Raw genomic sequence first — 17,446 nt, 5'->3', positions numbered from 1 at the left:
CTAATTATTATTAACTATTTTACTAAATTCGTATTCTATATCCTAACGTAAAAAATAATTACCGTATAATAATTCGTATACTTATTTTAATAAATTATATTCCGGCCGTTCAAACTCCTAAATTCTATTATATCCGATAGAAGGAACCTTTTTATAAATAATTTTTAAAAAACCTATTATAAATTATTAAAATATTCGGCGCTGCTTAAATACTACTTAGTACCCGTAAACGGACGGATAGATAGAGCGATAAAATTAGAGTTTAGAACTATATTTACGGATCTTTTATAATTTAGAATAGGTAGACTAGGCTGGAAAATTAGTAATAGCGGAATAGATTTATAATAATTACTTTTATACTATTATTAGTAAATTACTGTCCAAATTACTCTATAATTATTATTTATATAGTTTAACCAATTTAAATTGGGGTTATAAAAATATATTCCTTACGGCGGTTATTAAAAAAATTACGGAATCAATCAAAGGACGAACCGCTGTCGCTAAAGGCTTAAAAAATTTAATAAAAGTTACACAAAATAATATAATAAATTGCGCAAACCTAAAGAATTCGAAGTCGGCAATTAAATCCTCTTTAATACGAAGAATATTAAATAACGAAAACCTAATATCAAATTAGTAAATAAATTCTTAAAGCCTTTCTAAATTACTAAGGTCGTTAATAATAAAAAAATAGCCTACTATTTTACCCTTCTAGAATACTATTGTACTTATTCGGTATTATAAAAGGAATTAAATTATCCGGAATTATTAAAGGAATACGAAGTAAGGGAGTTATAGAAGAGGAAAGCCGAAGGGGGGCCCGGTAGTTAAGTTAATAAGAGTAAATTAAATGGGTTAATAAAAGGAGGATAAAGTACTTAATGACTGTAATATATTGGTAATTATAGAATATTAGTAATTAAAACGTATTTAGAGTATTAAGCGATTATAACGTATAGAATATTAGACGATTATAACGTATAATATATTAGACTAAAACTAGGGGAATTATATTAGACGATTATAATATATAATGTATTAGATTAGAATTGAGGGAATTATATTAAGAAGGCGGGCGACGGCGCGTAGATAAAGGGAGGAAGAGTTAATTAAAGAGCTATAGAGGACAACGAGCTGGGAAACGTAGTAGCGCGCCAATATTTAATTATCGACTATCTATTAAATTAATATTCCTCCCCCTAAACGACGATATTATTAATAAAGTAAGATTAAAAAACTATAAAAATAGAAGGTTAAGTATTATAATAACTGCCTAATTTAATCTTTAAATCCGAATCCAAATTATATATTAATATAGGAATCGAACCTATCTTTTCAAAAATTAAATTCTCGCGCGCGACGGCCGCGCCTATTAATAAATAATTTAGACTTAAATTTCACTTTCGTCTATTATCGTATTTTTAGCCGCTAATATTAGCGTATTTTTATCATAGGATTAAAGAAACGCCTCGATGGGTAATAAACGGCGAATATTAATATATATTAAATTTATAGCTTAAAGAATATTTATTAGACTGACTATACCTATAGGGATAGCGAGAATTACTAAAAAAGTAGAAATTATAATATCGAATTATTCGCTATCGAAAGTACGAATAATAATAGGGGCAACCTAATTAGTAGAGCGACTATTAATAGGATAGCGAAAATTGTAACGCTTTATCTACTTATTAAAATAGTGGCTATAAAATTCGGAGGGTACTAAAGGAAAAATATAAAAGTATTCGTAAAGAATATAAATTCTAATTATTAAAATATTGATAGAATTGGAGAAGGTAATAATAAGGGTAAATATAATATTATTTATATCTCCCGTATAAATAGCGATTATATTCTTTTAAAACGTAACTATATAATTGTAAAGGATTAGAGGGAAATTGTAAAAGCGCCGATTTAGAATTTCGGGATACGTTAAATATATATTATTATTTAGAAGAATGATTTTATTAGCGTTAATACTAATAGAAAAGGAATAAGAATTTAATAGACTTTATTAGGTATAAACGAAATAATTTACAGCTAAAACTATAACGGCGCCGATAGCATTAGGGGGTAGATTAATAATAGCGTTCGCAACTTCCTAAAAAAAATAATATAAGGCAAATCGTAAATGGTATTATTAAACGATTAATATAAAAAATATAAGACGGAAAGGAAAAGCGCTTATTAAAATTAAAGGTAGTCGGGCTTAATAAGGAAGGTTAAATTGTAAAGGGTATACCAGTCGGCGGAGTTTAGGAAGGCGGCTATAATAATAATATAAATAAATATATAAATTTGTACGAAGGAAAGAAGAAAAAGAAAAGGAGGAGGAGAAGGTAAAAAAGAAGAAGGATTTTTATAATTAGAATTAAAAATACAAAATAGGGTAGAATCAGAGTAAATAATTAAGGTATAAAAGTACGGGCGCTATTAAAGAACTTTTCAATAAATTAATTTTAAATAATAAAATATAAGAAAAGTAATAAGGGAAGGTAATAGAAGGGAATAGAAGAAAGGCGGATGTCACGGCGTAGCTAGACGGTGTGATGATTGTACCATTTCGCTAACTTGGACTAAAGACAAGAAGTTGAAGAGGAAAGAAATCCCAAAAGGGAAGGCTGATGGGAGAGGCGAGGTTCTTATACCCCAACTGGGAGGCAGCCGGAGCCAAGTCCAGAACCTTCACCCGAACCATGTAACCTATGACGGCACCAGCCGTCACAGCGGAGAGGATAATTTAGGATAAAAAGATAGTTAATAGGCGTTAAAACGGTAATAGGGGAGTAAAATATAATAAGACGGAGGGTAGTTAATTTAAGTTTAAGACGGCGGCCGGTAGAAGATAAGGAAATAATAGACGGTAAATAGAAGGTGGTCGAAGCCGGCGGAGAAATGGGATTAATAGGTATTAGGCAACGAGCTAGTACCGGTAGGGAGGTAAGAAGAAATGGAGAGGGCGGCGTTTTGGCGATAGTATATTCGGTTAAAGAAGTAGATTACAGAAGAATAGCAGAGAAGAATACCGGTAGGGAGGCTACCGACGGAGGGTATTTATAGGTTTCTAAAATAGAAATTTAGGGGAGGGAGGGTTATATTAAATCGTTAGGGCCTTATTAAGCATTGGACCCGTACTAATACCGAAGAGCGCCGATATCCGTATAATGTAGTGCTATAGTATAGCGTCGGAACGGTTCGGAGTTGTTGCGGACTCAACTATTATAGAATAGAGTTTACAACGATATAAATAGCCGGTCGAATTCGCTTCTAAAGTTATTGGGGTTAATTATTAATATATTTTTAGTCTTCCCCCTACCTTAACGTCCCCTACGTATTTACGCTATCCGTAGGCACTTTAACCTACTTTCCTCTACGATCCTAATAAATAATAGTTAGATTTATACTGGGCTTGAACGAATTAAGGATTTATAGTAGAGGAACTTTGAAAGAATTAAATCCGTTAATTTTCCACGGAGAAAATGAGAAATCAAAAAGGGGTATTGTTAATTAAGGGGGCGGAAAACCTAAGCCCTTTTTTTACTTCGCCCTCTTTCGATAGAAGATTTATTAGTAAAAAGAACGGTCTTTTAAAATAAAATATCTTTATCCTTGTACTTTAAAGCTTAAGAATATTGAGAGTTGGTAATTTTATTAGAAAAATATAGTTGTATAACGGCGAAGTAGTATTTAATATCTAATTTTTTAAGGTAGTTAGAAAAATAAATCTGTCCGACGTAAGGGTATACCTTTTTTCGCAAACTTTCAATCTAAATGAAGGGATTTTTAGTAACCTCGTATAAAATAGTTCTTTTATCCCTCTTGTTTAATGTAGGTAGTCGTCTACGGCCAAGTTTAGAGATACTCCAATTTTAGAGTTTAAAGCGTTTTACGACGCTTCGGATATACTTTAGCGTTACTCCTTCATAAATTGTTACTATAGCTATACTAATACTATTAGAGTATTGTATTATAATATGGTTTCTCTAATGAGGAGTTGAGTGTTTGAATTTTGCCTTTTTGATTGGGAATGATAAAATTATCGCCATTTGAATGAAAGATAGTGAAAATATTGAAGATTGAAAATGAGGGGAAAGTGCGGGGTTTTTCAAAACTGGGCGTTTATTTGTGGGACGGACTGTACATGCATCAGGGGACCTATCAGGTACCTAGAATCGTGTGGCTGTAGCCTGAGACAGTGTGTACTCCCAGGTACCCTTGATGCACTGCCCGCCACCTCACAGCTGTTTCCCTCCAGCACATTTCACCCCAGCAGATGTCTGTTTCATTTTGGCGACAACTCATCTTCACGATTTCACATTGACGAGTTCAATGACTCCTTACTTCTCAAGTATCTCTAGAGACACAGTTATCTACCATACCATCTTGCGCGGAGCAACCCATCCTCACCCCTCCAACTCCGCAAGTAAACAAACCTCCGAATGCCCCCAATTCGCATCATGCTGATCATCATCCCCTTGTCCCACCACCGCCACGTTACTGATATTGTCACTATCTTCCGACGGCGGAGATTGTCTCTTCGTCGACTTCCATCTCAAAGCTTTACTCCTCCTCAACATCCCTCCAAACAACCGGTTACGCCGGCGACTGCTTTTCTCCTGTCCGTCGTCGTTGCCTTCATGTTCCTTCTTCCGTGGCCGTTCCTGACCTCTCGCACGATCCCATTCCTCATAAACCATCAAGTCATCCTCTTCCTGTCCTTGTCCTTGTCCTTGTCTATGTCCGTGAGATGGAAGGTGATCCCTCACGTCATATCCATTTTCACTCCCATTCTGGACATGCGATACCTCCGAGACCTGCCTTACCTCAACCATCAACGCCCCCTTTTCATTCCACTGGAACGACTGACGGGGCTGACTATGGGCTGTAGCAGAGTCGTCCTCGAAACTCGCCAGATACCTGTCCAATAACAGCGGACCCAAGACGTACTCCCTCACCACCAGCTTGACCATCATGCTAAACAAATGGCCCAGAACACTCCATCCGATGAGCGCCTTGTCCAAGTCCCGCGGCCTTCTCTTGCGTCCATCAATTGGCAGGACCAAGGCGACCGTGTACAAAACCACCATGGCGATATGCAAAACATCCCAGATTGCTCCTCCAATGCTGAGGTTCAGACCATGTAGTTGACCGTTGGTGGCTTGCCATATCCCGCCTTTTTGGGCATCGGTGCCTTTTTTCCATCTGTTTGCCCAGCGCCTTCCACGGCTTGATTCGTCAACCTCGTCGTCGTCGTCATCGGTAAAAGCGTCAATCCAGAACATGCAAATGACGAAAACGCAGTGTAATCCGAGTTTTCCAATCAACGCGGCGTTGGCGATCATGGGTAAGAAGGGGAACGAAGTTCCTAGGATTCCGAGGGTGAAGCCGACGCAGCCTGAAGCGAGGAGGCCGTCTAGGGCTGTCAAGAGGAAGTGTGTCGTTAGTGTTGGGGGGAGAGTAACATCAGCGAGAGGAGGGCGGGTGGCGAGTGTCTGATGACCGGGTCCTGATGAGGGAGGTGGTGGTTCTCTCTCGATGAGCATTTGCCAGGATAGTGGTAAGGGGATGGCTGTTAGTAGCGGGGGCTGCGGTGTGGTGCTGTCCAGATTTGATGGATCGAGGAGCTCGGCGTCTACTTCGGCGTCGTTCTCGTGAGATGGCGTGAGCGTGACAGGGCAGTCGTAGACTGTTTGTATGGTTCCCTCGACATGATAGCTTGCAAGGGCAAGGCGCAAGTCTTCGGCGTCTGGCATCAGTTTGTTGATCTGCTGCTGCATGTCGGGGAAGGACATGGAGACGTGCGCCCCCTCCGGAGAGACACCGCCCGATTCAAATGAGCCGTCGTCGTATAGAGAATCCTTGTTGTAGCCATAGCCATCGCTATACCTTCCCTTCCCTCCACTCCTGTTGTTGTTGGTATTCACCTTCCGCACCCGAAACAGCGCGCCTTCACCTGCTTCAGCTGTTTCTCCTTCATCACGGCGGAGAAACGCAAGGCAAAACACTCCTAACTCGTCGGTTGCCATTTCGTCCTTTTCCCAGTCCTCCCTAAACACATTGACCTCCCAAACCCTCCCGTCTTCTGCGTTCCTCACTTTGATCGTTCCCCATCCCGCCACATCTGTACTATCCTTTGGCATGTCAATGCAAACCAGCATTTCCACTTCTTTTCTGCTCGCTCTTGTGTTGGAAAGGTATAATTCCCCATCTCCACCCACCCGGATGTCCGTCTCCGATGGCAGCGGTATTAGCCTCTCTTCCTGACCCGAAGGAACGCAGCTGGGCATCCACCTGTTGCGGTGATTCGCCAATGGTCTCTGACGAGGCAGTTGAGGGTTGAAGAAGAGGGACAGCGGAATAGCGTTGAGACTCGAAAGAATGGCCGATAGTCGCTCGGAAGGAGTCGATATACGTAAAAGGGGTTGTGTGTTGAAGGAGAGAAGGGAGGAGAGAGTGGTTATGGCATCGTTTGGTTCCGTTGAAAGAGAGTCAGCGAGATGGTTCCAAATGGTGATTAAAGAGTCGCTGGTGTTTGTTGTTGTACTGCGGTCAGAGTTACTGAACCGTTGGCTGAGTGTTTGTTGGAATTGCTGGGCTAGGCTGTTGGACATGAGCATGCCAGCATTTTCTTCAGGAGAAGCTGAAATATTCTCGCTCGTGATTGTTTTCGGTAACCACTTGGTACTGTTTCTAGCCCATCTTCCTTCACGACCTTCCATGTCAGTCAGTGCCTCTGGCGGGCTAAAGGGATTGAAGGTCCCATCTGCACATTGGACTTCCCATCTTTGTCCTAGCATGGTCGCTTGTAATGCTGACATGCTGTCCATCCACGGACTGACGGCCAGCATCGCCAACCTTTCGCATAGTGGCGTGTGTTCCAATGATGTGCGCTCTAGGACTGGATCCAAGACCAGGACTTTCTCCGCGAGAGCGTATACTGCCAGCACCTTGTTGACTGCCTCTGCCCTCGCTTCATCGAAGTTCCCCCCGTCGAGCGTTGTCGGTATACAAAGCGTGTCAAGCCAAAAGTTGTGTCGTCTGTGTCCTTCGCGGCCGTCGCCGTCCATTATTTCCTCCCAAGGCGGTGTACTCCCCGGTTCTTCGTCCGGATTGCGATTTCGTCCCGGAATTTCCATCAAGATACCCCCGAATTTGGCGAAGTCGGCATTCGTGCATTATGTTATTAGTCTCGGCCCTGGCCCCGGCGTGCGACAAAATCACAAACTGCATCTTCGAATCCAACTTTTTGACTCTAATCTTTAATCTTCGTTTCAGCTCGCTCTTCACTTGCAATATTGGTATCCCGCTTGAAAGCAAAATTTCTTTGATCTTCTGTTGGTTAGGTGAGATGGCGCGACACTGACAACGGTTTCGAACGTGTTTCGACATATGGCCTTGCGCTTCATCACTAGTCACTACGGATTTGCTTTTGGAGCAATCTTTATGCTCAGTTCCGGCTGGGATTCTTTGACTGAATCGACTGCAATAATAGAGCGCTGCGTAGTCGTTCTTTATAGCCATCTTCTGCAAATAATACGGACACTATCTGCGCTCCAGCTGCAAAAAATTGAGTAGTACTTGTGCACTCGGAGATGGCCCATCTATCTCATTTTCTGAAAGCGTCGAAAGTATCGGCCTGCTTAATCCACCACCACCATCCAATTTTAACGCTGGATAAAGCTGTCTAAGAAGTCTATTAAGCGTGCAGTAAAGCACTTTCACTGATAGCAGCACCGCTGGTAATGGATGAATGTGGCTTTTTGAGAGTTGCTTTAGATCTTCTGCTGGGGCGAATATTTGACTGAGGAATTGTCGCTTGGAAAATGCTTCTTTTTTGCTGAGGAATCGTTTCTTACTTATTATCATCGCGCTTCTCCTTCTTCTTTGTGCCCTTATAAGTCGATGTCGATTAGGCCTTACAAGTAAAGTTGTTGTACTCGAACCGTGCCCCAACCCCAGCCCAAGCCCAAGCCCAAGCCGAACGCCGATCCAATCGTCCAGCAACTCCAACACTTTCTTCCCGTTTACGACGTATTGCTCTTCGTCTTCTTCGCCCTCTTCTTTCTGGACCTCTTCCAGGATTCCTACAAGCGAGGAATCTACTCCAATTTCCACCATCGTCCCTTCCCCTTCGAGCGCCGTCCCCCCTCCATCCCACCCAGCATCGCCATCCCCAATCCCCGCTATCCTTTCGACGTCCGCCTCACCACATATCCTGCTCTCTGCATACCGTACCTCATCCCCGTCGTCCCCATCTCCCTCTCCCGCTCGATTCTCATAGCCACTCTCACACCGGATTCTATCACCGCCCACGTCCCCTTCTAACTCCCCCCACCCCGCTCCTCCATACCTTGCATCAAGTCCAATCTCCCTCACCACCCGTCTCCTAAACTCCCCACTCCTCACACTCCCTCCCAAAAACTCCGACAAAACCCCAAACCATAGCCACACCTGCGCCAACCCCGCCAGCTTCTTCACCGGCAGTGAGGACCACTGCTCTCCATAGCCGTGGGAGCGTGGAAAATTCCAAAAGTTGGTGCCGAAGGTGTAGGGAGTAGTGACGAGGTACGGGATTTGAAGTTCTGAGAGAAAGGGGAGGGAGGGGGAGGGACAGCCAAGGGGGGTGAAGCGGGAGAAGGAGGGTGGGGGATGGGGGCCTAGAGGGGAGATCGGGGAGAACGGGTCGGAGGAGATGGTGAGAATGGATCCGGTGAAGGCACTTGGGTTGAGTGATGGTTTGAGGGTGGTGGTATGAAGTCCATCTTGGTCGGTGTTGTTTTAGGGTTGGTAATGGGTTTCGGGGAGTTGGGTACGTAGTAGTGAGATGATAATGATGATCCGAAGCGAGCGTGCGACGTGGATCCAGTTTGTTGTGAGCCAGTGGTGTAGTGTTGTCGTTGAAGTTATCACTCCTTGGCTAGAGCATCCATTATCGTGCCATCAGGAGTCCAAAATCCGTTGGTCGCAAACTCATCGTTGGTGGCGTTTCTCTCTCAGCCGGATCGCGTTGCTTTGTGTTATCGATCATTCATTCATTCGTCCAGTAGCTGTTGGTCATCTCGCCGTGTGTAAATCGTACAAAGCGTCAAAGGCGTTGAGCGCTTCGACAAGATTGCGCGCGTGCGCGTAAACAATGTCAGACAAACGCCAAGTTCAAACAAAAACACACCAAAAATCTCCGAGAAAATTGAGAAAGCAAAGAGAGCGAACGGGGAAGAACCAAGATGCGCGACAAACTTCAGCAGACAGAAGGGGAACCGTTCCCCCTCTCCCTTCCAATTTCTTGGGAGAAAAAGAAAGGCGCAAGGCACAGGCACCATCACCACCAAGCACCAAATCCATCCAATACCACCCTACCTGACCAACCGAGCCAGCAAGCCACCTAACTATCCTGAGATAGGTGTTCGCAGCATGCAGGACCGGTACCTACGGGCGAAGTTAGTTCGAACACATGCATACATTTATTTGATTGATTTGGGATGATCTCCCACTCTGGGAAGGGTATATGATATCCTCTGCTGGCGAAGGAGGAACGTGTTTCCCCTCACTTTACGGTCCGCAGTCAGCACGCGCGCACACGGAACCAAGGAAATCCAAAGCGAACCAACACCCGAGCCGAGCGATGGATCGCGGGCGGTTATATCATCGTGGGGGCGGTTCGGGCTGGGCTGGGCTGGGCTAGGTGAGTCGATCACGATTCGACTTTTGTCCTCTTTGGTATCTTTTGGGTCGCGGTCTGGACTCGATCTTACGAACACGTGGGCGCAAGCAATCAACGACAACGACGTGCGAGCAATAGCTGGATCAAGAAAGGTACTGTGCTGTAGGTATGTAAGCTGGACTGCTGTGCCTTCTTCGTACGTCGTACCGATACGTGCCTGTGAGTAAGTGAGCGGCGCATTCGAGGGACAATACCGTCCCGCTGCACAGCCTGACTGTAGAGAGATGTCGATAATTGATAAGGGACTTACTTTGGGTAAAAGACGGAATGGAGTATCGTGATGGTTCGGTGTATCTGTGATGTGTGCCTATTAATTAGAGTGGAAGGCGATGCTGAAGTTCGGCAAGGTTTCGTTGCGATGAGATGAGTAAATGTTATGTAACGTACCTCGTACCAAGCACATTATCAACGTGATCTTTTCAGAACACATCTGCACCTGGGCGGTGCAGATATTTTCCGATGAACGATGGCAGATACGCGACATTGAATACCTAGTGTCAAGATGAAGATGATGTGCATCCGAGAGGAGTAAGGGAAAAGACCAGAAAATGCCAAAGATATGGAAAAGCGACTGATTCCGAGAGGAAAGGAAAAGAAACCGGGCAGGCAAGGGACAGGGGAGGCGCGTGATATATACAGGCCCTTCGTCCCCCTCCCTGGTTCAAGTCTGGCGTTGAGCTGGAGTTCCTTCCAGTCATGATCGTTGTAGCTTCCTTAAGTTGGCGATGACTTCCTTCCTGGGCCGTCTGGCACCTTCCGTTTTTACTTTGCATAGGTCAACCTTTCTTCAAAAACAAGACCCCCCCCTCGTACGTGCCTGGCCGGGCTGCGAGTAAGTAGCAGTGGGGCGAGAGACTATCAGTCGGTCCCGACTCGGCAGGCCGGTCGGTAACAGCAAGAAAGGAATCACGAACGACCGACAGCAATAACCTCCTTCTGTTTATCTTCTTCCTAAGAACAGACATCCAAACACACAATATCCAAACAATGGGAATCTTGTACATAGACCAAACAAACAGGCTCAAAATCCAGACCGAACGCCCAACAAAAATCTTCTTCTTTATATAACCTTCTTCATCTTTCCAACGTCACACAACACCACATCAGACCTCTCTCACTTCCCACTCCCCCCATCCAAAGTCCCCGCCAAATTCATCGAAGCATACGCATCCCTCTTCCAACTCTCATCCCCACTCCCAGGTCCATCATCATCATCATCGCTAGTGATGGGATCAGCATTGACAACCCTAAACCCTCCCCTCTGTCCTTGTCTGCCTTCTACTCCTCCGTCGTTGATGTCGTGTCCAGAGGAGAAATCAGCGCCCCAATCGGTTAGTTGTTCACGGCCGTCGACTGCGGGAAGGTGGATTTGCGGGGCGCCGCTTGTGGTTGGTTGTTCTTGTTGTTGATACTGCTGTTGTTGGGGTTGTTGTAAATATTGTTGTTGTTGTTGAACCTGGGGCGGGTATCCTTGGTGCCCTTGGTAAATGTTATAGCCACACTGGTTACCGTAACCCCGTTGATTATACCCCTGATCATAAACTGGAGTCGGGAGTTCACTGTGTTCGCTGTCGCCGAAGCGATCGAAATCAGGCAACTCGTACCCGTGCGACGACGGCGGGGGTTGTTGTTGTTGCTGGTAGTACATGGAGCTGACGCGTTGTCGCGTGGGCGTCTGGTCTGCGTCGCCGTAGCCTTGGTAGCCGCCGTACTGGCCGCTGCGGTTGGAGTAGGCAATAGATCCTCGCCTGCCATCCTGCACTGGCATTTGCTGCTGTTGTTGGTTGTGGAATTGCTGTTGGCTTTGGATGCTGAGGCTCGCCATGTCTTCCAACACTTGGGCTTGTTGCTCGGCCTCCCTCTGCTCAAGGATCTGAGGCGCGGGCTCGACGTTCCGCAAGCTACTGGATCCGGCACCCTGAGATTGCTGTTGCCCGCCCGAGCTGCGGTGGCTGAGTGCCATACTGGCGCGGTGGGCACTCTCTGGTATATTTGACATACTGCCGGCGTGGTGACCGCCGCTTGATTGCTCGCCGGCAGACGTGCCTGGAAGGCCGGCAGCGGTGGCGCTATCCATGTCCTTGATGGCGAACTGGGCAATGGTGCGCATCTTGCGACTCACCCAGCCCGCAAGGATCTTACCGCGTTGCTTTTCACCCAGACGTGAGCGCGGGAAGTCACCCTTGTTAACAAATGCGACAATGTCGGCAATGATTTGGTGCTCATTGAGGATGGCGTTGACGATGACTGGGACGATGGAGGCAAGGTAGGCTTTGCGGGCTACTTCAACTAGGACCACCACAAGTCCGCCTGCCTGGAAGACCGCGCTGTTACATTATTTCTGTTAGTATTTTCCATCACAACGCTGGATTCGGAGTGTAATTAAAACTTACCAACCACCCGGCACGATAACCCTATGACACCTCTCAACAGAAGCCTCAATGTCCATCGGGAAGTGACTCAACCCATTGATCTCAAATGTCTCACCAATGCTTCCCAGCACGAACAAAACTTGCATGTCCACCAACGCACCGCCAGGTCCAATGGGCTTGCTAACATTATGCAAGAACCCAAGATCGCCCGTCCTCACATAGCGAATGCTGGGATCCTCGACTGTGCGTCCGTTGAACCTTTCCACGTCAAACTGGTCCTTGGAGCCATAAAACGACTTGACGCAACCCTCCGAGTCCACCCAAATCTCACCATACTCGCCATCACTGCACAGCATCCTGCTCTCCGGGTTGACAATAGCAATCTGTGTCGAAACCGGCACCATGCCGCTGTCCTGGATAACCAGAGCCTTGGGATCCCGTAGCGGGTCCGTCGGGTAAATGAGACCTTGCCGCAGGGCCTTGGGATCCAGGTGAAGTTCGATCGGCTCGACGCACATGTACGACCGAGAAGCAATCATGGGGTTCAGAACGTGCGAGTAGACGGTGTTGATGGCAGTGCGATCTAGGCCGGTAGCGTCGAAGTGAAGACGAACCCTGGTAAAGAGGTCAACGCGAGGGCGGGCTTCACACGAGATCATCATGTTTTTGAGCTCGTGCAGGGTAAAGCCCTTGCCGGGAATCATGCTCATGGCGTGGTCAAGCATCTGCGGGGTGGCGTAGGTGTCTTTGATCTTGTACCGCGAGAGGATGAGGAAGAGCGAGAGCGGGTTCTGGGCAAAGTCGACGGGGGAGAGCAGGTAGGTAGGCGTGCCGATGTAAATGCCCATGAGACAGGTGTGGATGAAGCCTAAGCCCGTGGTACTACGCACGCAGCCCAGGACAGGTCGCGAGCTGGACATCTGGCATGTCTCCTTCTGTACCTTGCACATACCCAGGATGGTGTCATGGCTGAGCTGGACCGCCAGGCGTCGCTGATCGGGTGTCCAGTATGTCCAAATCACTACGGGATAGCCGGACTGGACCCATGCGGGGTCAACTGTAATGCCTAGATCGCGTAGACCATTGTTCTGCTTCGACGGTTTGCTGGTGTTGTAGACGTTCGGAACCAGGACCTTCAAGAACTGAGCCGACTGCTTGATGTGCTGTGCAACAGGCTTCGTCTTGAGCAAGTGGTCCACCTCCTGATTAACCAAGACAGCCTTGACGCTGTAGTCCGCGACGAGGTGGAGGAAGGCAGGAACATCCTCGGACAGGCGATTCTGATCCATCGGCGCAACGGGAATGATAATGGCACCAAGGTTGATGCAGGCGTGGACGGCAAAGACGAACTCCTCGGAATGGGTATACATAAGAACGACATGGTCACCTGCCTTGATCTTGACCTTGTTCCTCAGGTACACAGCAACTGCTGCTACCTTTGTGTCGAACTTCTTCCAGGTGATCCCCTTGCCTTCCTTGCCACGACCATCAATGGTGCAGTAAGCCAATTCTTCAGGCTGCCTCGCCACTCGCCATTGAATCAGGTCCGTGATGCTGGAGAAGTTGTTAAGGGGGGTCGACGTTCTATCGTCAATAACCACCTCTCTCCGGTCGATGCCCGAGTACTGTTTATCGGCAGGGGCAAGAATCTGGGCTCGGGACTCGGAAGCCACAGGAGACCAGATGCCGCCGATTGGGTCGACGCCGATGGGCAAGTTCAGCACAGCATGCTCAACGGCAAACTTGACATGGACACAGGGAAGGTTGCCCTGGTCAAACTCCCTTCTGCAAAGCATGTTGCCAATCTCCTTGCGGCCATTTTTCATCACTCGTGGCAGAGCATTCGGTGCAGTGATCATGACACAGTACACACGAAGGTGATGTTCTTGCATCAGCACATCCATGCACCTTTCAGCCAGAAAGTCCAGGAGAGCCGTGTCCAACTGCTGAGGCGGCCCTCCACTGGTAGCCGGAGCTGTAGAGGCAGCTTGAGATTCCAGTACCACAGCAGGTAGATGTTCCTCGTTGACAAACACGTCAAAGGCAGAGCAATCAAAGATCTTGGGTACGTTCTTCATGATGCTAACAACAATGTGCTGCACAAAGAAATACCGATACTCGGCCACCTCGGTGCCGTGCTCAACCCATTCGACCTTTTGCCGGATACGATCCTCGTAGAGGCCCAGGACGAAAACTTTGCCTTCTATAACGGTACCTAACAGACCAGTTCGGAGGTACTCCAGCTCAGTCGGGGTTGGAAGGGTCGAACCAGGTTCGAATGTGAAAGGCCGAGCATGGAAGATCTGTTCGGTGTGCTTTGGCAGCGCCCAGAACCCACCCGACAGCGAGGGAGAATCAACCCAGATCTCTCCCACGGTATGCGGCGAAGCGAGGAGGCCGGTCTCCGGGTCGACGATGGCAAGGGAGGCGTCGGGAATAGGGTAGCCAAATGCGCCAACGCGAACCGTCCCTGGTTCGCTGCTAGCCTTCTTGCTAACATCTGCGCCCATGGCCACAACCACCACGTCATTGGTTTTTAATGCTTCTCTGTCGAGCAGGACTTCACTCAGTTCGTTCTTTGCGCGTTGTTCTTCTGCTGCGTTTACCGTCGTCCCACCCAGTAGACTTCCGTAACCGTTAGATGTAGTAGGCTTGTCCTCTTCGGGATCCTTTAGTTTTTCGCCCTCTGACTCCGTATCCGACCCAATTTCCAGTTTAAGCGGACATTTCATATTCTCCTCGCCGCCCACCCAGTCCCGGACGCTGATGATCATGCCTCCGTGCTCCGGGAGGCACAGCATTGGCGCAACAACCTCTCGTGCTCGAGGGTTCCGCAATGGTTTGAACCAACGGTCGGCAAGAAGCTCATTGAACTCGCCGTCGACGATCAAAGTGTCGATCAGGCACAACTTGACAGACGAAAAGTTGGGCTCCATGCCCTTTTTATAGTTTCGTGTTGCCATAGGGTCGACCTGATAGTCATATGCCGCTCGTTTGAGTCCAGGATAATCGGCAATCATTAACGTTGGACTGTATTTGGTAATGAGGTAGGCGTAAAGACCGGGTACCTCGACCGCCTTGTTTTCGAGCCAAATGGTGGTGTGCCCTCCGTACACGGCAAACAAGACTCCCCAGATCATGCCGACGCCTTGACGGGGATCCAGATATGAAAGTAAGGTTTCGCTTTTGGTAGCAGCACGACTCACTAGATGGCCATTTGTATCGCGCAAAGTCGTATTAAACGTGTCGCCAGGCTTGGAGCCGGGCGCGGTGGTAACTATGGCGCTCAGGCAGGCCATCTGGTGCATGATGGTACGGTGGCTGAGCACAACACCCCTAAGATCACCCGTTGGGGCGCGGGAGAATTCGATGTAGGCCAAATCTGGAACCGATAAAGGGGGCAATTCGTCCTTTTTCTTCTGGCTATAACTGCCAAACTCGTTTGTCTTCCACCACTCAACGCCCTTTGGCCAAGTTAGCTTTTGGGTTGTAATGTCACGCTGGAACGCTTTGAGGTTATTATCAGTAGTCAAGGCCAAATGCGCCTGTGTGGAAGTCAGTATGACGTTCAACTTTTGATAGTCCTGGAGCTCGTTGATGGGTACGGCGACAACGCCGGCAATAAAGCAGCCCAAGAGGGCAATGGCAAAGTCAATGATTTCCGCATCACGGTAGATAAGAGCAACGCGGTCGCCGCGGTAAAGGGAGCTCTTGTCACGAATCACTTGAGCGACCTTCTCGGCCCTCGAGGCAAGCTTATCCCAAGTGATGGATGCGATCTCCTTGCCCTTGGCGTCCAAGACCCAATACGCTCGGCGATTGGGAAGGTTACGACCTCGGTGGCGGAGGACGACAGCAATATTGTCAAAGGTAGACATTTCCTTGCGGGAGTCGTGCGGGTCGTATATCGCAAACGGGACTTCACGCGGCTCGAGGGCTTTCTGGAATTGGAGCGCGCCGGGGGGCAGGAAATCGTTTGTGGCGAGCATAGGGGGCGCAACAGCAGCGGTGGGCGAAAAGGCATCACTGGAGGAGTATCTGTGAGGGCCACCATAATCACCCTGGAATTGCTGCTCCTGGGCTTGCTGGCCGGCAAAGTCGGAAAAGTATGCCTGTGAATTCAACAAAGTGTTGGTCCTGCCGTCATAGGGGTTCTGCTGCGGTGGTGGTGGCTCGGCGTAGTCGCTGTGTTGTTCGGGGTTGAAGGCATAGTCTCCTGTCACCATGGTTCCCGACCTTGTAGAGGCATCGTTGGGGGCAGGGAAGAGGAAGAGGGAGTCGTGTTGTCGTACAGCCGGGCGGTGCTCAGCCATAGGGCCACCGGGCGCGAGCAAAGCGGCCGGATGAGTCTCTTGGAAGGAGTAGGTGGACTGAGGGCGGTAGTCGGAGAAGGCCATAGATTCCCGGTGGTCAGAGAAGGCCATGGATTCCCGGTGGTCAGGAAAGGCCATGGAGTCTCGATGTTCGGAAAAGGCGACCGAGTCTCGGGAGGGCTGGAAGTTGAGCGAGGCGCTGCTCAGGGCGGCACCCGAGATGACGCGCTGGCGGTCGTTGGACGCATGAGACGTGTTGTCGGGGGAATGGAGCCGAAGGCCTCCGGTTGGGGCTCCTGCTGGCTGGGAGTCTGCGGGAGCAGCAGGGCCATACTGAGAAAGCAGTTGTGTCCGTCGCTTGTGGTACCTGGAGAGAGAAGAAGGGTATCAAAGTCAGCCATTGGTAAAAGACGGATAGCCGGTTGATCTGCGGCCGGTGTGCCAAGAGGAAACGGAGGTGTCGCGCGTACCCTTTTTCTGTGATATCACCCTCCTACAGTCAAGGCGCAAGTTGGTCAGCGTCTTTTTAAACACGGTCCAAGGTATCTTGTAGTAGCAACACACCTCCAGCTCCCTCTGTAGCTCGTCCAGCTTCGCCTGCAGGTCGGGGGTAACCGCGGCCATGTTGGGCCAATGTGTATTTCACAGGTTCCTTGCGATCGCGCTCGGTGGTATGGGATGAGTCGCTGGTATGTTGGTGGTCGCGCTCGAGCGCCCAAACGAGTGGCAAGTGTATCTAGTATAGCGAAAGATATGGTAGCGAGCGAGCGATTGCGATTGACCGGTGTACCTCTAGGGGAGAGGTCGGAACCTGAAGCGAGGACTGGACAACCAAGTCGAGTTGACAGAGAGAGGGGGAAATCCAAGATGGAGAATGTCAGATGCAGGGCAGTCGGGCTTGGCAGTCGAACGGAACGGGAGCAGTGGCCTCGTATACACAAGCGCGGTCGGGGGTGGTGCCGTGGTGCCGTGATAGTGCCGTGGTGGTTCTGACTGCCAACAAGTACGCGATAGTTATGGATGAAAGATGGAATTCA

General features: G+C 48.2%; 3 protein-coding genes across 3 annotated transcripts; all 3 read right to left on the bottom strand.

Moving 5' to 3' along the window:
- Positions 1–4,236: 4,236 nt before the first annotated feature.
- B0H65DRAFT_473004 (uncharacterized protein) lies at positions 4,237–6,036 on the bottom strand. Its single transcript, XM_062827172.1, has one exon. It carries the CDS (start codon positions 6,027–6,029, stop codon positions 4,407–4,409), a length of 1,623 nt encoding a protein of 540 aa, XP_062679556.1. The 5' UTR covers positions 6,030–6,036; the 3' UTR covers positions 4,237–4,406.
- A 3,262-nt stretch (positions 6,037–9,298) lies between these two features.
- On the bottom strand, positions 9,299–10,523 carry B0H65DRAFT_264909 (uncharacterized protein). The gene is made up of 2 exons (XM_062822676.1): positions 10,112–10,523; positions 9,299–10,018 (listed from the first exon to the last, which is right to left on the bottom strand). Exons 1-2 carry the CDS (start codon positions 10,206–10,208, stop codon positions 9,465–9,467), a joined length of 651 nt encoding a protein of 216 aa, XP_062679555.1. The 5' UTR covers positions 10,209–10,523; the 3' UTR covers positions 9,299–9,464.
- B0H65DRAFT_264903 (uncharacterized protein) lies at positions 10,524–17,159 on the bottom strand. The gene is made up of 4 exons (XM_062822675.1): positions 16,974–17,159; positions 16,880–16,902; positions 12,118–16,776; positions 10,524–12,051 (listed from the first exon to the last, which is right to left on the bottom strand). The coding sequence occupies exons 1-4, from the start codon at positions 17,031–17,033 to the stop codon at positions 10,839–10,841; spliced, it is 5,955 nt and encodes a 1,984-aa protein (XP_062679554.1). The 5' UTR covers positions 17,034–17,159; the 3' UTR covers positions 10,524–10,838.
- Between the last annotated feature and the right edge of the window lie 287 nt (positions 17,160–17,446).

The sequence above is a fragment of the Neurospora tetraspora genome (assembly GCF_033439725.1).
Source record: "Neurospora tetraspora strain CBS 560.94 chromosome Unknown B0H65scaffold_6, whole genome shotgun sequence".
NCBI classification, from domain to species: domain Eukaryota; kingdom Fungi; phylum Ascomycota; class Sordariomycetes; order Sordariales; family Sordariaceae; genus Neurospora; species Neurospora tetraspora.
The sequence above is the reverse complement of the archived record's forward strand: the minus strand, read 5'-3'. Positions and strand labels throughout refer to the sequence as shown.